The 20,157-nt window shown below is 39.7% G+C and overlaps 3 protein-coding genes across 4 annotated transcripts; 1 reads left to right on the top strand and 2 right to left on the bottom strand.

Annotated features, from left to right (window-relative positions):
- Positions 1–345: 345 nt before the first annotated feature.
- Positions 346–8,613, bottom strand: tpte (transmembrane phosphatase with tensin homology). 2 transcript variants are annotated; one of them, XM_089017205.1, is made up of 19 exons: positions 8,416–8,613; positions 8,132–8,216; positions 7,907–7,987; positions 7,451–7,498; positions 7,210–7,371; positions 6,901–7,020; positions 6,675–6,774; positions 6,532–6,595; positions 6,406–6,470; positions 5,022–5,082; positions 4,741–4,822; positions 3,569–3,657; positions 3,407–3,468; positions 3,253–3,333; positions 3,061–3,166; positions 1,867–1,964; positions 1,685–1,780; positions 566–636; positions 346–476 (listed from the first exon to the last, which is right to left on the bottom strand). In XM_089017205.1, exons 2-19 carry the CDS (start codon positions 8,176–8,178, stop codon positions 374–376), a joined length of 1,536 nt encoding a protein of 511 aa, XP_088873331.1. In that variant the 5' UTR covers positions 8,179–8,216; positions 8,416–8,613; the 3' UTR covers positions 346–373. The 2 variants fall into 2 exon arrangements, with proteins under 2 accessions (XP_088873331.1, XP_088873332.1); XM_089017206.1 differs by lacking the exon at positions 8,132–8,216 and having other exon boundaries at positions 8,416–8,612.
- A 986-nt stretch (positions 8,614–9,599) lies between these two features.
- On the top strand, positions 9,600–11,970 carry fgl1b (fibrinogen like 1B). Its single transcript, XM_089017518.1, has 9 exons — positions 9,600–9,800; positions 9,881–9,961; positions 10,045–10,276; positions 10,358–10,517; positions 10,577–10,674; positions 11,183–11,272; positions 11,365–11,489; positions 11,570–11,634; positions 11,790–11,970. The coding sequence occupies exons 1-9, from the start codon at positions 9,795–9,797 to the stop codon at positions 11,968–11,970; spliced, it is 1,038 nt and encodes a 345-aa protein (XP_088873644.1). The 5' UTR covers positions 9,600–9,794.
- A 1,142-nt stretch (positions 11,971–13,112) lies between these two features.
- Positions 13,113–19,950, bottom strand: thsd1 (thrombospondin, type I, domain containing 1). The gene is made up of 8 exons (XM_089017517.1): positions 19,824–19,950; positions 19,076–19,184; positions 18,316–18,704; positions 16,710–17,370; positions 15,456–15,617; positions 14,956–15,349; positions 14,385–14,838; positions 13,113–13,715 (listed from the first exon to the last, which is right to left on the bottom strand). Exons 2-8 carry the CDS (start codon positions 19,125–19,127, stop codon positions 13,125–13,127), a joined length of 2,703 nt encoding a protein of 900 aa, XP_088873643.1. The 5' UTR covers positions 19,128–19,184; positions 19,824–19,950; the 3' UTR covers positions 13,113–13,124.
- Between the last annotated feature and the right edge of the window lie 207 nt (positions 19,951–20,157).

Here is a 20,157-nt window from a genome sequence, read left to right as displayed (position 1 = left end):
GCAGCACCTTTCACCTTTCGCTATGTTTTTACTCTCCTATAAAATTTCTGAATGTCTTTGTGATTACTCTATTTGACCATTCCACCAAATGGAAATGGACGACATACAGTAAAGTCTCGTTATATCGATATTCTCGGGAGTGGGAAAAAATAACCGGACTATCGATATATCCGATCCTGCGGCATGTAAATTTTCTCCTTGCGTTCATAGAAATAGTATCGTAATAAGCAGTACTATCGATATAACCGATATCGATATAACGAGACGTTACTGTATTTTGAGTTTGACCGATTGATATTTTTCCAGAGTTAATTCCGTGTTAAAAAATACCTTAGTAGTCCCATCTTGCTAAAGAACATTTATTATAACAATACTAAACATCCAAGAACAAGATGGTGACACCAAAATCCTCCTTGTACAAATCCCACATTTTGGGTTTATGTGGATTGTCCAATTCCTCTCTGGGTAAAAACAGCCTGCGGAGACATCCATCAGAGGACAGTGAGACACTTGGACAGTCAACGTCAATCAGAATTATGCAAACTTGAGACGAGTTCTTTCATACTTGTGATCCGATATGAAGGAAGTATTGAACCAGAAGTAGAAGGGCACATCTTCATATCCTTTAGGAATACCCTGTGGAGGATGAATTGGGGGGGAAATTAGACATGGGAGAGAGTCAAATACTGTATAAGGCAAACAATAGCATAAAATATAGCAGAATAGTTCGACTGTACGCTATTAAGCCAGTAATGTTATTAAACACAACACACCAAAAAGCCTTGAGTTTTGTTTTAATGACCTTGCGCCTTATACGCAGGTGCGCCTTATCTTTCCCTTGAGGCTTTTCCCTTCAAGGGGTCGCCACAGCAAATCAGTGTCCTCCATCTTTAGAGGTTTGATTCGCATGTTTGTTTTGGCCAAGCTTTTACCTCGAATGCCCTTCCTGACACAACCCTTTGTATTTATCCGGGCTTGGGACCGGCACAATAAGTTATTAGCTAGCTGGATAGATAGCGAATATCGAGCTAGATAGCTATTTGAGTCAGGAAACATTAGCTGTCTAGCTAGCTACCTACCCATTTAGTGTCTATTAGCTAGCTTTCTATCTATTTGAGTTATTCCAGGTTGAGTGAACGCTGGCGCGTGTGGCTGCCGCTGCTCACCCACAGAAAAACTTATCCCGTGACTATAAAGTGACCTTGAGAGTTTTGAAAGGCGCTTATAAATGAAATGTAATTATTATTATTATTATAGTTATTGTTATTATAGACATTGGCTTGTGTCCCCTTGTGGCTACAGAACAAGCAACTATGAATTTAATAAAAGTGACGATGCTCAGTAAAAGGCTCCCAAACACAAAATGGTCATCGGCATAGCAGCATTCAAATAAAGTAAAACGATACTATACTATAAGTAGTGCGGAACAGCCTCTATTGTAGTGCCTTATAATGTAATGTGCCTTATATATGAAAAACATATTTATATATTTGGAAAACCTTTGTCATTCATTAAAGGTGAGACTTATACTCCGGTGCACCTTATATATGGAACAAGTTTGAAAATACACCATTTATTAGGTGTGCGCCTTATACTCCGGTGCACATTATACACTGGAAAATATGGTAAATAGTGTTTTTAAAAGTTGTCAATTCTAAAATTGTTACAAAAATAAAAAACTCACAGCGGTGGACTCAAACATGACTTTGACGTCTCCTTGAACCTCAGGGCCATTCTGAAGGCTGATAACTGCTTCATTGCTGCCGACGTCGGGAAAAACCTTAAAACCCAAACAGCCACAAGGTGAGTCTCTCGCTCTTCGACTTGCGAGTGATCCCACCTTCTGTTGGACAGCCGCTGACTTACTGTGCAGTTTTCCTGCGTGGCGCACACGCATTGGAAAACCAGTTCTTTCCTGACTATGATTTTCACCTTCAAGTCGCTGCCGTTACCTCTGCCCACACCTTATGACGCAGAGGACAAGTGCATCATTTATACTCCAAAAAACTCCCATCAAAACTGAATATTTATAAATATTATCTTATAATATGTATTTTATATATATATATATATATATATATATATATATATATATATATATATATATATATATATATATATATATATATATATATATATATATATATATATATATATATATACACACACACACACACACATCTATAAATATATATATATATACATACATATGTATACATACATACATAAGTATACATACATACATGTATACATACATACACACATATATGTATACATCCATACATACATATATGTATACATCCATACATACACGTACATATATACATATACACATATAGTATATGCATACATACACATACACACACATATATATATATATATATACACACACAGTATATGTATACATCCATACATACTCATACATATATATATGTGTATACATCCATACATACTCATGTATACATCCATACATACTCATACACACATATATATATATATATGTGTGTATACATCCATACATATATGTATACATCCATACATATTTATATGTATACATCCATATACTCATACATACATACACACACATATATGTATACATCCATACATACACGTACATATATACATATACACATATAGTATATGCATACACACACACACATATATGTATACATACATACATATATGTATACATCCATACATACACACATATACAGTATATGCATACATACACACACACACACACACACACGCATACATACATACATACATACATACATACATACATACATACATACATACATACATATACATACATATATATATATATATATATATATATATATATATATATATATATATATATATATATATATATATACAGTATATGTATACATCCATACATACTCATACATATACATGTATACATCCATACATACTCATAAATATATATGTATACACACACACACACACACACACACACACACACACACACACACACATAGATATATCATGAGATTGTGTAGTTCATGTTGCGGCCCGTCCATGTGTGTTGCGCTCGACCTGCTATGGAGTGGATGCGGATGCTCTTGATCCTGAGGCTCTTTGGAGGCGGAAGCTGCCTGTTGAATTTTGTCTTCATGATCTCATAATAGCCCACATACCTGCTCTGTGGTACACATATGAAAAAAATAAATACATGAAAATTATCCTCAATGAGAAATTCTTGAGAAAGGTTGTAAAGCGTTACCCAACCTGCGAGGGCGTCTCCACTCCTTGAAACTTGGAGCTTCGACTCTTATCCGTCCTCCTTTCGCCAAAATACTCCAGACTGTCCTTTTAGGCCAAAGATGGAATCAAATGAAAAGCAGTCATCCATGGGGCCTAAAAAAATGGTAGTCTGCCTCACCTGTGCACTCTCAAACTGGTCACTGTCGATAAGCCACGTGCACACTAGAGTCCCAGTTCGACCTGATACAACGACGCAAAAATCAGCATTCGTGCACATGCACAAAAGATTGTTGCGGCATCAAAAATAAAGAAATACAAAAAAAAAAAAAAAAAAAATCACCTTTCCCTCCTTTGCAGTGAATAGCGATGACATTCTTGGGATCAGCCGACATCCACTCCCTCACACTCGCCGTGTATTTTAACATGTCCCTGCAACACGCGCACACACACAGCATATTAAAGCACAACATCATTCTGATTGATGGGATATTTTAACCTTGCAGTCTGCAATCTGCCTTTGAACTATCAAAGTTGAAACTCTCTCACTGTCGTCTGCCTGTCCACCTCCCCTCACTGCTGCATTCTTGACCAATCACGTGGCTTTAACCGAAGACTGGGGGCCGGGAATAGAGGACAAAAACAGCCGGCTGCCATTTTGTTGTTAGAAATCGGGCTCGTTCGCAAAAGACACATCACTCATTGAGGCAGCTCCCGTGTATGAAAAAGTTTGTATGCCAAGGTAAAGTTCATATGCCAAGGTAAAATTGTCAATAATTTAACGTTCGTAAGCCAAGGGGTTCATAAACCGATGTATCACTGTATCCAAAAGAGATAATAGTAGTCCCCATCCATTTTAACTCATTCACTGCTAGACGATGTGCATCAATGTGTCCCTTCCAGTGCCAGGGTTTTTGTCATTTTCACTCAAATCTCAGAACCCACCGAATATTGAGTTTTAGGACTACATCAACATTCAATGCAGCGTAAGAAACCTTAGACTTTCTTCTATCATCAGAAAAAAAAGAGTTAATTCCTAAATTACATGGGTCTGGAGTAATATGAGATGCAAGTGGGGGGCAGCTGTACAAAGGAGAAATGCTACCTACAGAACATTGAGTGTTAGAACTACAAAAACATTAAAACCTTAGACTCTCTTCTTTTATCAGAAAAAAAAGTGTTAATTCCGAAATTATATGTATCTGGAGTTATCTGATCTTGAAATGGGGGCGTCTGTATAAAAGGCAAACGCTGTCCCCTTGTGGAAGGGAAAAAACATTGCCAGTAGTCTCACAAGCGCTTTATCGGCATCCCCCCCCCACACAAGAAAAAAAACAAAACCCGAACAAATCTGGAAATGCCGCTCCTTGTCATATTTTCAATTCCCAAATAAATTCGGGAATGGCAGTGAATGAGTTAACAACAAAAAACAAATTCAGTGGCTATTTCTATCATGACAAAATTGATTTAAAAAAAAATGTCGGCTATTTTGATTGCAAACAGTGACAAACTCACACTAAAGACGGAACGTTGTGGTCGTCGATGAACACCCGTTCAACTCTGTAGTGGAAAAATTTGGGGTCGTAGCCTTTCTCACCTGCCAAAATAACAAACAAATTTTATTTTACAATCATCTAGCGTTTACATTTGATTCCAATTTTACATTTGCAACAGTCCCTAAGATCTTAACATGGGCTAAAAATGATGACATTTTATTTGCCTCATAGATTCAATGTTTCTCAAAAGACACTCAATAGTTCCACCTGTACCAATTTGACGCTTAGAAGCTGACTTACTGCAAAGGTTGTAAACCCTGTAATGGCCTTCGTGTTTCGTGTCAAGGAACCGAGCCACCTCCTGGAAGCAAACACAGACGACAAGTATTCATTCATGGTGTCAGTGATATATGGAACGCCCTGAAACAAATGCATGATTATGGCTCGATATCGCTCAGGCAAGATAATAATAATAACAACAACAATAATAATAATAATCAAAAAATAAAAAATAACAAGAATAATAATGAAAATAATAATAATAATAATAATCAAGATAAAATACTAATAATAATAATAATAATAAAAATAACACAAATTATGAAAAAATTACAAATAAAAAAATAAATAAAATAAAATAAAAAAAATAATAATAGAAATAACAAAATAAAAATAAAAATAATACAAAAATACAAATAACAAATAAATAAAAATATTCGTAAATAATAATAATAATTATAGTAAAAAAATAATAATAGTAAAAATAGTAAAAATAAATAAATAATGAATTTACAGGCACCTTTCAAATCACCCAAGGACACTTTACAATTACAAGAACAAGAAACACCACAGCAGTAAAACCATAAATAAAATGATAAATAATAAAAGATGACAGATGACCAGTTAAAACCTGTAAAGGAAAACGAACAGTTTTCAATCGCGGTTTAACTAGATTTTTTTTCTTTAGCTATTTTAACAGAGGTATGTCATATGTGGCTAATATGAGCTAATAGACTTGCGCCGGTGCTAGCGCAGTGGAGTTACAAAGTTGCGCCAGTGGCTGTCAAAATATGTAAATGGCGCAAAGGCGTGGCCTAGATGCATCCCTGCGAATACACACGTGCCTAAGAATTGTTTGGTTTTGTCGATTATATTTGGGGGCAGTCCAAATGGCAATAATTGCATGTACAGTGATCCCTCGCTACTTTTTTATTTGTATTAATGGCATGCAAATGTGCAAACAAACAAAGTAAAAGAAACAACACTGCAAACAAAGCAGAATAAAATCAAACACACTGGCTTTGAACAGCTCATGGAGCATTCTGCTTCTAGAAATCGGGCCATGTCGGTTTATAAAAATCTTACAAAAAAAAAAGAACAAGTGCCAACAACTATCGATAACAATGTTCTTCTCTCGGAGAAAGACTCCTTCAGTAGAAAAAGACGCTACAGCGCAGCGGAGTCAGGACGAATCGGCGCAGCAGCAAAATTGTATTGTTTGACAACACCGTTCTTTAAACTATTAAAAAAGAGGTATATTTTTTGTTTCATTCTACAGGATGTACAGTTATGCATTGTGTAAAAAACAATAAAAAAAAGCTGACTACATTGTACTTTGCGGATTTCTCCTATGGCGGGCTATTTTGGGAACGTTTCTCCCGCTATAAACGAGGGTTCACTGTACCTTGATGGGATTCCTGTAGAAGGACTGCTTCCCAGATGATGGGAAAGACATGGCGATGACCCGATCTGGACAATACGATAAAAATTGTGATTTCAACACGCACTCGTCACTCGATGCGAATTCTACCTGTGACGTAAGTGAGGTCCAAGTCAAAGCCGTCCTTCTGGTAGCGCCGCTTGTTCTCGGACACCTGAGAAGAAGATGCGGGAAGGGGAAGATAACATCTCTCTTCAATCCAATTTTGCATACGCCGCAACGGGAACCCTTACCATTCTCCTTGTGACCTTCTCTAGCTCTTTTTTTTGAGCTGCTAGCCTGAATAGCCTCACCAGGATGATAATTCTCAAGAAACGCAGAAAGGAAACCACCCTGCGGAGGAAACGGCAGCAAGAAAATCTCCATTTTGTACTTTATTTGGCATTTAATTATTGAAGTAAAGACTCATTTGAAATTTTGATCGCATTTTAATTCTGATCATACAAACTATGCAGGTACCTTGGAATGAGGCTTGCTCCCGATAGGTCTGTGAAGGTGTAGCTCATGGTAACCACCAATGTGAGCACCACGACACAGGCGTCAATGATGTTCAATTTGGAGCCAAAGTAAACGTTGAATCTTTCACAAACACGCACAAAATAAACAAAGACAGAAATAAGTGAATCAAAAGGTGGCGTGATAATGTCGCAGGTCAACAGGGCCGTTTCGAAATATCCCGGAAGCCCTTTCCCTTTGTGGGCTTTTTCATTTCATTCACTTCCTCCTTCCGGGACTTCCTCTTTTACAGACTTTATCATTTCTGCTTACCCTTCCACGTAAATCCTGAGAAGAACATCAACCAGGAAGAAGAAGGAGATAATCAGAGATACGGTCTCAAGACTATTTCCCACTTCTCTGCTCCTGGCCGGTAGAGAAATGTCCACGATGACCAGCACGATGTCAACGAGGATCAGTACCACTCCAAAAACACTAAGTGACGATTGTCCATATGGGATGTTAGTCTTCAATATAAGATGATACGGCTTTTAATATTCAGAAAGATACTAACCGGAATCCAAAGGACATCACAAATGGGGTAATTTTCTTCCGGATATTGCTGGAAAATAAGATGTAAGATGAATTTGTTTCATTTTAGTGCGTATCAATGATGACTCGGATCAGCAATCTACAAGATCGAATGATTTAACCCTACTGCTCGCCTCTTTCTACTATATTTGTGACTGCTTTATTTCCTGTATATGATAGCTGTCCATGTTAAGCGCTTTGTTACAGCTTCAGCTATTGTTAAAGCGCCATATAAATCAATACACTGTATTTAATTCAGATTTGCAAAAAAAAAAAAATACTACAGTGCAGCCTCCAAAGTTGATGATGATTGGACTTGTGAGATTGGCGGAGGTTCGGACCAAAACAGAATCAAACCCAGGACCTCAGAATTGCAGGGCAGATCATTCTAACCACTACCGTGTAACATCATCCAAGAATCCAAGTGCAATTTACTCACTGGTACATAGTATCTGATTCCATAGCATCATCCTGCCCGTTGTCAATCTCCACTTTGGCGTCATCCATCCTTGCCACACTTCTGGAAAAAAAAACACACAGAGAGATTAGTTAAAAAAAATAAGTGACACATTAAATGGCTCAAACCATGCAGTAAAAACACACATGCACAAAGTTAATCTTCCTCGAAGGAAGTCATGTGATGTGTGTGCGTTTAAATCCTCACCCATTGACACCTGAATCCGAACCCGGGTTGAAGTGGACCGTAGTCATGACTTTAAGAAAGTTGCGTTACCGTGAACCCCAAGTTTCTAGATGATGCAAAGAGCAGCGGGTGCAGAGAGATTTACAAACAAACGTGCAGCGCGGACGCAGAGGGAGGGGAAAATCGCGTAAAATTGAGCACGTGGAATAAGCACAACGGGGGTGGTTAATGGGGTTAATTAGCGTGCAGGAAAAGACGTACAAACCAAGCAAAATCCCTGATCGTTCGAGTGTCTCCTTGCTTACCGTTGGCACTGACATTCGAGAGAATCGCCTGGAATCGGTCTTGTGACTCGTCGTGGAGTGAAAGGAAGACAGTTCAAAGATTAAACGGATGCTTTGTGTTCTACTTATTCACGCCTCTCTTTTTTTGTGCAAACGTAGCGTTTTTTTGTATTTGGAACTTCCTGGATATTTTTTTTCCTTCCCCCTCCTCATCTTGCTGTTGCAAAAGTTAAACCGCTTCCTACTTCTCCCCCTCCTCCTTTTTGCCACATCTGCTTTTCATTACGGCGTAAAAGTACTGAAAAAAGGCGATTGTTTTGAAATTGATGTTTGGGAACAAAATGGCGTGTTATTTATATTCGTAAATTATCAGTGTTTTGTATTGTAGTCATTGACAGGTGCTTACAGTTTTTTCAAGTTAAACTTTTTTTTTTAAATTTTTAGTTTGGTTGACTGAATTGGTATTATTTATTCGATTTTTAATTAAATTTTAATGAAATAATCAAAGTATATGTGGAACGTATGTCTGGAGGACACCTGGTGGCGTGTCGTCACTGCTGCTTTACGACACTGTCGCAACGTGATGTAACAGTGTGACATATGCTACACAACAATCAATCAAGTTATTGACAAGCCACCCAGTTATTCAATTAAGCTTTTCCCCATCCATTTTATTCATAAATTTTGCATATATTAATAGATTTTTTTTGGTTCATTTATTTATTTTACCAAATTGGCAGGTGTATTTATTTATGGTCTATTCATTTGTTGCTTTGCAGGTTGTTTTTATTTTCCATGGGGTTTATTTTTTTATGTATTGCAAGGTTTGCCCATTTTGGTAGGTTGATTAGATGAGATTAGATCAGATCAGACTAAATTATATGTCATTAGATTAGATGAAATGAGATTAGATTAGATTATATTAGTTTAGATTAGATTAGATTAGATTAGATTAGATTAGATTAGATTAGCCTTTATTCGTGTCTTCCATACTTATTTGTCATGTCTTTTTTATGATGAATCAAGTGCAGCGTGTTCTCCCGGAGACAAATTCCTTGTGTTCCACATACTTGGCAAATAAAGAGGATTCTAATTCTGATTATTTATGTATTCATTATTCAATTACTTTTATCGACAGACATGACTTTCGAGAAACAATATATGAAATGATTGATATGGAGACAACTATCATAAATTATATAGTATTCCTGGAATTAGGAACGAGATCAGCTACTTTTCCTGAAATTTGGAATGCTTGAGAAAAAAAAGAGAAACTTGGGTTCAGATTTTGGCAATGTCTTCCCTCTAATGTGGACCATGCAGAACCAACCCAACCCAGTTTGAAATAAGTACTGACAGCAAAGCACAAAGCCTTGAGACAGCAAAAGAAAGACTGCAAAATGAAGGTAGGTGCTGTTTTTATCAAGCCACATCATGCAATAAAACATGTTTTTATGGATATATGCAATGTTTTTGATTATTTTAGATTTGCAAAGATACATTCCCAATGTGGATGTTTTTTCTGCTGGTTTTCCCAATCAAGACTTCATCATACAACCAGTTTTCAGTAGGTAATGTATTTTATCCTCTTGATCGCTATAGTTGGATTTTCAATCTTTTGTATATGTGTGTGTGTGTCTACAACAAAAGGGATGCAGTCCCGATATTGCAGCTCTCAAGCGGAGCATAAAGAGATTAGAAAACAAACTCCTAATCGGAGCTTGGCAGATGGACCATTTGCAGAAGCACAAATTGTTCCGCCCAATTTCACCAACTCAGATTCCGTCGGGCTCCAATAATGACAATGGGACATTGGAAAACTCCAATACGACCCATATGAAGCCTCTTCCACCAGCGGGAAACCTGATTGTCCACGACCGAGGTACAAAGCATTCACACAAAGATCACTTGGAAGCTAACACTTCCATCTATTTATAGGAATCTGCTTTTGTTATGATTTTAGACTGTTCGGAGCTGTTTGACAGAAAAAGACCCACCAGCGGGTTTTACCGCATTAGGCCTAAAATCCACCTCGAGCCAATTTTGGTCTACTGCGACATGGACGATGGAGGAGGATGGACGGTGTTCCAAAAAAGGCGGAATGGAAAAGTTGACTTTGACAGGTGTTGCATTCATGGAGATTTTTTTTTAAATCGTTTTGCTAATGTGTGTCTCTTTATAGGGACTGGGTGGATTACAGAGATGGTTTCGGCAACTTTAAGAAATGGAATGATGAATTCTGGTTAGGAAATGAGCACATCTACTCCTTGCTTTCCGACAGTGAGTAATAATAATAATAATAATAATAATAATAATAATAATAATAATAATAATAATAATACATTTTATTTCAAGCGCCTTTCAAAGCTCACACGGACACATTACAGTCACAGAAAAGCATAGATACAATAATAAATAAAATACAATTATGAATAGAATACAATAAATAAAATACAATTATAAATGGAAAAGAAGAACTAGAGCTACACAGAAAATGCAATTTTAAATAGGTGGGTTTTGAGATGGGATTTGAAAGTGGGAAGAGAATCATTGTTACAAATGTTGGGAGGAAGTGAGTTCCAGAGTTTGGGGACAGAGCAGCTGAAAGCTCTGTCCCCCATCGTGCTGAGACGGACAGGGGGGGCACAATAGAGAGAGAGAGAGACAGTTCGTGTATCACAATGATTGAAAATAGGCCCAACAAAATCAATTATTTTAGTATCTTAATCAAAAAGCATGTAAACGAATAATCCAATAGATTTTTTTCTCTGCTTATTCGCACCGCAAGGTAAGAATCTGGTGAAGATAGACCTCATGGACTGGGCGGGACAGAAAAGTCATGCGTACTATGACAATTTCCAGATCTCAAATGAAGCCGTATGTCACACACTTTGACTCTTTTTTCCCATATATTAAAGGAACTGTATTCTTTTCTTGTGATATTCAAATTATTTATGGATGATGAATCGGATCGCTACCGGCTACGGTACGGGGTGTACAGCGGGAAAGCTGGGGATGCTCTGGCAGGTGGCAATGGCATGGTGGAGCAGTGGTCCGCGGGCCTCAATGGCATGCAGTTTAGCACCAGGGATCAGGTGAGTAGGCCACTTCTCCTGCTTCAGTCTTATTTTCATCGTATGAGTTGATAATTAGATATTTGTATTGTCACGGACAGGACAATGATCGCTACATTCAAGGAAGCTGTGCCCAGGAGAACAATGGAGGTTGGTGGTACAACAGGTAAGGCTTATGGAACTTTCTCCTCGTGCCATTGGGGCATTTCTTGAGAAAGTGTGGCAGCTAATATCGGAACTGAGTTCAAACCGAAACAGACTACCGGGTAGTCTGTTTTGGTTTGTCATCAGTCTGGAGTTATTTTTCTGTTGTCTCAACAGGTGCCATATTGCCAACCTGAATGGGAAGTTTTACCGCAAAGGGGAGTACAAGGGTGAGTTTGATAATGGGATTGTGTGGGGGACGTGGCGGGGTCTTTGGTACTCCATCAGACACACCACCATGAAGGTGCGCCCTCTGCTTTTCTTGGATGCCATGGGCAGCGGTGGCGGGGAAGACTAAACGCACCAATCAGCATGAAAATTAGAGAATGACGACAGTTTTATTGCTCTTGGACAGTAAAATATTGGAGGACAATATCTTATTTTTACCATTACAAATATACAATTGATTCCAGTAATGTATGTCATGTAACTCATAATAAAGTCACAATGAATGTCATAAATTTTTATAACGGGATGTTTCATTTTATTGAAAACAGTGGCAAATTTTCTTCCGCACAGAGAGGAAGCAAATGTCGAATAGATAAACATTCATTGAAAAGGTAAAATTATGTGATTTACGAACAAAATGCTAATATTGACTCAATGTTGAAACCGGATAATTTTTCTGCAATATCACTACTCATTCTTGCTCCTTCACTTATGTTGACCGCTATTACAAAATAGTAAAACCTGCAAAACTCATGCCATCATTTTTAAAGTATGTATTAGTTGACTCTAAAGCATTACTTTTGCCCAAATGAAAGTACTCAACTCACTCCAACATCATTCCTTGGCACCAAGAAGTCACAAGAAGATGCCAAAGTACTACTTTAGGTGCTTAGCCAGTAAATACAGATAATAGATTAAGGGGAAAAACACGAAGAGGTGAATTTAAGAATGCCAAACCATAAATATGTGGAGGTTCATGATAAAACGTTAAAATATGATTGCCATATTTTCCGGTGTATAAGGCGCACCCCCAATGGATGGTGATTTTCAAACGTTTTCCATATATAAGGCACACTGGACTATAAGGCGCACCTTCAATGAATGAAAAACGTTTTCCAAATATAATTTATAAATATATAAAAGTTTTCCAAATATAAGGCACATTACATTGTAAGGCATTAGAGTAGAGGCTGAGGTTATGCACCACTTCTTCTACAGGGGGAAATGGAGTAGAGGTCTCCAGACAGTCGGTGCGACACCTGTTATGGATCAATATCACTTCACATATAAGGCGCACCGGCAATTAACGCGCAGGATCATCTTTTGAAGAGAATCAAGGCTTTTGGTTGCGCCTTATACACTGGAAAACACAGTATAGAAAAATATACAATACACTACGGATGTGAACAATGAAATGAATGCTTTGAAAATGCTATTAAATTCTCCTGAAAAAAGATAATCACAGTTAGAGTAGATTATTCTTATTGTCATCTAATGACGACCTCATTTGTATTCTGGTGGGAGGCCAAGAATCCGTTGCTGCGTCTCTCTAAAGGTGGAGCTCGAAGTTTCAGCGGTGATGTAGCATCCAGAACCAGGACGAGGGCGGCCGTACTCCTTCCTGTTTTCAGATGAAGATGCGCTGAAAGTGGAGCTGCGTTGGCGTCCTCTGACGGTGGAGCAGGACTGAGCCTCCTTTAGTTTCCGTGCCAGCATGTTCCTCTGGATAGGCGATGGACCACGGCGGTTCCAGTTCTGTTCGGCCCGTTCCACGCTCAGGTTTGCTCCGTACTCACAGTCAGGAATCGTGAGTGGGCCACCGATTCCTGAGATTCCCTCATGTGCTCTGCTTCCCGCGTCGCGCCTCGTATGTTTCTCCTCAACACCACAGTGGTCCACATGTTTTGTTGAGGTGCTCGTTCCCGTGTTTTTCACTTGTGAAGGACAGGAATTCGGCATCAAGGGATTCCTCTCAGCTCTGGAATAGGTCCACTTTGGGACGTCATGCTCTGGAATAGGGTGGGTGCTAAATGGGGACCTCTCTCTTCTTTCTTTGGTCCATGAGTTTCCTTCGGGAAGGGTACGAGATCCGACCTGTACAAAAAAAAAAACAGTTTCCCCAACCTTCAGAGAGTCAAGGCACAGATTTTAAATGAGAAATATCTCATGCTGTGCCACAAAATCGGTTCCTCCGCGACTGAAAAAAAGTATTTCAAGCAAACCCCAAAAGGTCTATAATTCCTAAAATGGCGGCAAAGCCTTATTTTTGGCAATACGAAACTCCTCAACCTACTTCAACATAGTTCTTTGGCACCAAAATAGCAGGAAGGTACCGTATTATCTGTTGTATAAGGCGCACCCCCAAAGAATGGTGTATTTTCAAACTTTTTCCATATGTAAGGCGCATTGGAGTATTAGGCGTATCTTCAATGAATGAAAAATGTTTTCCTAATATAATATAAAAATATATAAAAGTTTCCAAATATAAGGCACATCACACATAAGGCACTATAGTAGAGGCACTACTTCGTTTACAGGGGGAAATTGAGTCAGTGGCTGCTGACAGTAGTTGCGAGACCTGTTGTGGCTCAATATGACTTCACATATAAGCCAATGGGTCATCTTTTGAAGAAAATCAAGGCTTTTGGGTGCGCCTTATACACTGGAAAATACTGTACTGTTATTGCTTTGTGCCTGAACAAAAAAAATAGCAAACCGATTAAATGTCCGGTTAAATGACATGACTAAATCTGTGTGACTTACCTGAGTCATGCTCCTATCACGATAGTGTCCTGTAGACGAAAGCTGAGGTTTCATCTCCGTAAAACTGGACGTCCTGCGAAAATTTGGATTCTTGTGATAAGCGTTTCTCATCGGTCGCTCCGCAAGACCTCCCAGGCCACTCCTCTCCACCATCTCCACCCAATCGGCAGTGCGGTCTCGCCACTTGTTGCTGCTGCCCCCACTTGTATGACCAGATACTTGGGGACCTAAGACGAGGCCCGCTCTGGGACTTAGCTGGTCCGACATGATCCTGGACACTTGCGGCTCAGAAAAGCAGGATGCAATGGGTGAGGGAATTTGGGGATTGGTTGGTGAAGATGTGGACTCTATCGACGTATCCTGAACTGGGCTTGAGGAGACATGGTAGAGCTGTGTGGCCTCAGTTAAGCCCTTCTTCTTCATTTCTTTTAACTGCTGCTGAGCTAAACGGTACCTAGGGTAGACATAGAACATGGTATAGTACACTGAAAGGACAAGCTGTTTCACCCTAGGTTACTTTTGACCCCCCAGTCTCAAAAGTGTCTTGTTTAAACTTGATTTAAATGCATACCCAAAGATGGAAGGCAGGACCTTCTGACCAGTGGGAGACAGCCTGTCCGGATCCTGTGCGGCAGGCGTCACCATTGTCTGAGGAGCAGGTGGATTGCTCAGGGAAGGCCTGTGGATCTGGGTCGAACTAACGCCCACCAGACTCGGCCTCGGTAGGCTATTGCCGCAAATGGAGGCCTCGTCGGAGAGTTTTCGCCCGCCAGGCGAATGCATGGAGCCTCTGTGGACGCTGCTGCACTGAGGGGTGTGACAGAATTTCCTCCATACGGTTATGATAATAGTGGCCAGAATGATGGCGAGGCAGAGTGAGATACCGGCAATCACCACCATGTTGCCACCTAAGAGGCCACCTCCAGCCATGGTGGGAGGAAGAGATGGTGAAGGAGCTGGAAAGGCTGGATTGACAACAAATGGACAAAATCATCTTTGATTATGAAAACAGACAGATGGCAGACTTTACTCTGCTTTACCGATCTTATCAAGACAGGATAAGTGACTAACCTGCACAGCCTTCCAAGGAACAGAAGGACTGTTCCTTCACCATTCCAGTGCACTGATTCCCTTGCACACCAGAGGGCAACAAACACTCCCGCATACGTTCCCTGACACCCTCTCCACAGCTCACGCTGCACACACTCCACTGTTTCCAAGGCCCCCAAGAATCTGAACAAGAAGGATGGACAAAATACAATATGAAATATTTACGTTTTTGCCAATAAAGATGATTCTGATTCTGATTAAATATGCATTTAATGAAAGGATTCTGATGCATTGATACTCAATTTTGATGGATTAACTCATTCACTATGTCTGTGGAGGCTCTCAGTCATACAGGAGTGGTCCATCGAGGAAAAGGTTTCGTCAGCCATCATTTGCACTTCTCTGAAGGTGTCGGACATTTCGCTCCTCATCCGAAGAGCTTCGTCAGCGAAATAAAGTTGTGCTGGTAACTCTGGCCCTATATATATTTCTAATGGACAGAGGTGGCAGTGCTAGACCTCTGCTCTGATAGGCTTTGAGGTTGCGGGAGCAGTAGACTACACCATGAAGCCAATCTGATTACCACTTTTGTCCGACCTGATTACCTGTAATGTTCTATACCTGGCTCTGATTGCCTCTTTAGCACTGGTATCACCTCATCAGCATGACTAAGCCTACTTGGTAATGACCTAGGAAGTCTGTTGAAGTCTGAGGAGCGAACCGTCCGACACTTTCAAAGAAGTACAGATGACGGCTGAAGAAACCTTTTCCTTTCTAACTCAATTCACTGCCATTCAATTCATGAATGTATTCTGGAATTGAAAAGCATGATGTGAAGCGCCATTCCCGAATTTGTTCAGGGTCTTTTTTGAATGGGGCTGTGAATCAAACTGTGGTCAGACCTCAGGCAATGTTTTCCCCGCCCACAAAGGAGCACCATTTGCCTTTTGTACAGCAGTCCCCATTTCAAGTCAAGATAACTTCAGACCCATATAACTTAGGAATTAACTCTTTTTGTTCTGATGAAAGAAGAGAGTCTAAGGATTCTTACACGGCATTGAATGTTTATGTAGTCCTAAAACTCAATAATCTGTGGGTCCTGCTATTTGAGTGAAAATGACATAAACCCTGGCAATGGAGTGGACACGTTTTTGCACAATATCTGGCAGTGAAAGAGTTAATAAGATACAAATGTGTGTGTGTGTGTGTGTTTCTTTATTTAATGTCACTTTCAGTCACACATGAGTAAAGTCATGTCGATGGCATTCCGCTCACCTTCCCTCCTGTGTACCACCAGGCAGGTCTGGGCCGGACTCGGCGAGCGACTGTAGTTAAACACAAATCGGAAGCAGTACTTATTCCTTCCTGGGAGAAAAACTGAGCAGTTGAATTCCGTCTCGTTCTCTCCCTGAGTGAGCCAATTAAAAGCCAAAGGTGGAGAGGATGACTCCTCTTGCCCGAAACTCATAAATGCTGTTCCTCCCGCTCCCATCCCAGAGGAGACGGTGACACCACTTTTGACAAGTCCGTCTTTATACAAGAGTACTTTTCCATCGATGTGAGCGCAAGGTGGCGTTACCAGCTTCACGGTCAGAGTCCCGTCACACCCACTTCTATAGGTAATGGCGTTTTCCACAAGCAGCTTGTAGGAGAAAATCTGAGATAGGTAGAGAGGACTGGAGCTTTTAACCTCCTGTGCTGAGCGAGGAGTGCGGATGGACACTTGTATGAAGTCTCTTTCAGTGAAAGGGAAGGCACAGGGAAGGTTTATCATTTGCGATCGCAGAGGTAGGATTGGGTGTTGCGTGCGGGCTTGCACTTTGTTGATGCCTTTTCGACCAATCTGGTTGTATTCCATGTAACTGACTTCGAGTAGCAGAGGAGGTTCGATGATGCTAGAGCAAGGCTGGAAATGCTCATTGGTGGATATTCCGAGCTACAGAGAGGAAGAGCAAAAATGATCTCTAATGTGCTTGTGAATCTATTCATTGATTGTCCATTCACAGCTGCAGTTGTTGTGAAAGCGCTATATAAATCAGGTTGTATTGTATTGTATTGTATTGTATTGTATTGTATTGTATTGTATTGCAAAAAACACAACAGCAACTGAGGCAGGTGTGGGAGGAGTAAAATGAGGCTACATTGGAAACTTATTAGCAGCTTCAAGATGATGATATACACCAACTTTAAAGTGTTATAACTCCTACAAAGTTGTCACGAGCAAAACTAGTGAACATAAACTGGATGGAAAATAACATGAAAAATTAAATAAGTAATGTACATTCGCTGCATTGAAAACGTTCAGATTTACTTGGGACATGTGGTGGGCCGTCAGGGCCTGCAAGGCCTTCTCTGCTGGCCTAATAATATCTGAATCACAGACTTATGTGAATTGTATTTTGTCCATGAATTCATATTAAATAATTCCAAATTGACTTTCACCGCTAGTAATAAGAGCATACTGGCCAGAGCTAGCACACTCTATCTGTAGCAAGCTGCATAAACAAATATATTTTTGTGTCGATGTAATAGCTGTTTTGTCAACCCACAATGGCTGAAGGAGGAGAAGAAATGGATTTGGTTGCAGATATACTGTTACTGTTACTGTTTTTTCAAGAATAAATGGACAAATCTAGCAAAAATAGCAAATAATATTGCAATTTTATGAGGTTATCATGAATCCACATGTTCTTAGTAAAAATTCAAATTGTTTAATTACAGTATTTCTTAAGTTTCTTCAAGTCACAAGTTATTTCCTGGCCAGGGGCACTCTCTAGTGGACGTGTAGTAAATCACACCACACTCGCAGCTGATTGATTCAGACATAGACTACTGAAGGCCTCGGAGTGACATGTACGGCGCACCACTTTTTGGGACTTGCCTGAAAAGCTCCAGAGTGGTTTCCAACCCTCTCGACCGCAAAGTGAAATGTAGGCCACTGCACCTGCAGTTCTGAACTCCACCACCACGTGGTACTCTCCGAACGCCCTGTTCCATTTGAGTGTGACTCCTCATTGGTCCTGTGCTGCTTCAGGAGGAAGCGGAAAGTTCCAGCATACAGGAAACTGGAGCAGGCGAACTCCACCCTACCGGCTGACTGGTTGCTGGGCAAAATCCTGGTCAGGAGGGTGGCGTTAATATCCATGTCAATCAGCGAGAGGCTCAGATGGCGGATGAGAGTGTTGTTGATTTTTGTGCTGAAGTCCACGAAGACGCTGGCATTGCTTAGGGCGACGTGGAAGGAGGGCCAGATGTTGAGCCCTGCCAAAGCTTTGAGCGGGGAGGACAAAAAAAAATGGCAAGCCAATGAGAGGTGCTACGAATAGTTAGGTTAACAAAATTATACATGAGAGCGGCAAAATGTTATGCACACCTCTGAGCGTGTCTAAAACTACAATTTGATTATCACATACCAACTGTAATCCTTTACTCATTCATACAAAATACATTCCTTACTAACCGCCAATAATGTGTGTTAAAAGTTAATACAACTGAAACACAATCAACAAATGAGCTGTACACCACTTTTGTGGCTCCAGTAACATAACATTCAGTTTGAATATTTACGTCAGTGATTCGTTAGTGTATCACGCATAATTATGTAGGTACCGCAGTGATGGAGTCAGTTTGGTCACACATACCATATCCCATGAGCCCAAGCAAGACAGAGAGCAGCGAGAAAGCTTGTGGCATGCCGATATCTCGTTTGTTTTTCACCCTAAACCTGATTGCCGCCTTCTTCTAACATTGCTGCGTACAAAAAAACACACAACAAGCAAATCACCATAAATAAATACATAATAAAATGAAGTACAAAGTTGCTCATGGATGTAAGGATGCATGTGTCATATAAAAAGCACATGTTGGCATTTTGGAATTGTCAAATTTTTGATTTTTCGACTAACTTTGTGACTGATTTATTTCGTGTATATACCTGTTCATGCTTCAGCTGTTGTTAAAACGCTATATAAATCAATGTATTGTATTGTATTTTTTTCTGTTCAAAGTTGCTCTGCCTACCTATTGTCTTTTTATTTTCTTTTTAAAAAGTAAAACGAGGCGCTATTTTGTTTACCATTAGCACAAGAAAAATAGCATGCAAGTCCGTAAATGGGGCATTTTTGTTTTCTAATATATTTACTTTGTATGGACGAATTATGGTAAACTGTACATTCAAGTACGCAAATGGAATTTGTAGAAGTTTGGCCAGAATGAGCACCTCTCGATGAAACGTATTGGAAGCCAAATTATTATGAGTGAGTATTTGTCTTTTTGCTGTTAATTAAACCGTCTACGTGTAAATAAATAATAAAGAAACGTGCGAAACGACGGTCGTCCACGTAAACAGAACAAAATGTAATGTAAACAAAATTCAAATTCTGTACTCACGTGTCCAGACTCATTTCGGTAACATTACTCCGTCTTATTGTTTTTTGCTCCAATTTGGATGGATGACAACACGACGCATTTTTTCAGTCCACAATTGTCGTGTGCTCCGGTTGTGTGCGACAGCCAAGCATTGCTGACGCGCTGACCATTGTTTCACTTCCTTACTGTTTTAAAGTACGTACTCGTTTGTTATTGTATCGTCGAACACATTGACGCATTTCTAAATCAATAGTCTGCCTTTTTATTTCTTTTGAAGAAAACAGACATGAAGTACTCAATAATTGCCAACGTGTTCATTAAAATAAATAAACTGAAGCAAGTACCTATTTATAGG

This window comes from Hippocampus bargibanti, linkage group LG16, assembly GCF_051943395.1.
Source record: "Hippocampus bargibanti isolate YZ-2025 linkage group LG16, ASM5194339v1, whole genome shotgun sequence".
Lineage (NCBI taxonomy): Eukaryota > Metazoa > Chordata > Actinopteri > Syngnathiformes > Syngnathidae > Hippocampus > Hippocampus bargibanti.
This window is presented reverse-complemented; position numbering and strand designations above follow the sequence as displayed.

What these genes read in the sequence shown, in the direction of transcription:
- tpte (XM_089017205.1), bottom strand. Translation starts at nt 8,178, where the DNA reads ATGACTACGGTCCACTTCAACCCGGGTTCGGATTCAGGTGTCAATGG. An exon ending in TCGGATTCAGGTGTCAATGG is followed by an intron (nt 7,988 to 8,131) that starts GTGAGGATTTAA and finishes TTTTTTTTCCAG; the next exon opens with AAGTGTGGCAAGGATGGATG. An exon ending in TCTACAGGAATCCCATCAAG is followed by an intron (nt 5,083 to 6,405) that starts GTACAGTGAACC and finishes GTTTGCTTCCAG; the next exon opens with GAGGTGGCTCGGTTCCTTGA.
- thsd1 (XM_089017517.1), bottom strand. Translation starts at nt 19,127, where the DNA reads ATGCCACAAGCTTTCTCGCTGCTCTCTGTCTTGCTTGGGCTCATGGGA. An exon ending in TTCCTTGGAAGGCTGTGCAG is followed by an intron (nt 15,350 to 15,455) that starts GTTAGTCACTTA and finishes TTGTCAATCCAG; the next exon opens with CCTTTCCAGCTCCTTCACCA. An exon ending in GTGATAGGAGCATGACTCAG is followed by an intron (nt 13,716 to 14,384) that starts GTAAGTCACACA and finishes TTTTTTGTACAG; the next exon opens with GTCGGATCTCGTACCCTTCC.
- fgl1b (XM_089017518.1), top strand. An exon ending in CCTGATTGTCCACGACCGAG is followed by an intron (nt 10,277 to 10,357) that starts GTACAAAGCATT and finishes TTATGATTTTAG; the next exon opens with ACTGTTCGGAGCTGTTTGAC. An exon ending in GGAAAAGTTGACTTTGACAG is followed by an intron (nt 10,518 to 10,576) that starts GTGTTGCATTCA and finishes GTCTCTTTATAG; the next exon opens with GGACTGGGTGGATTACAGAG.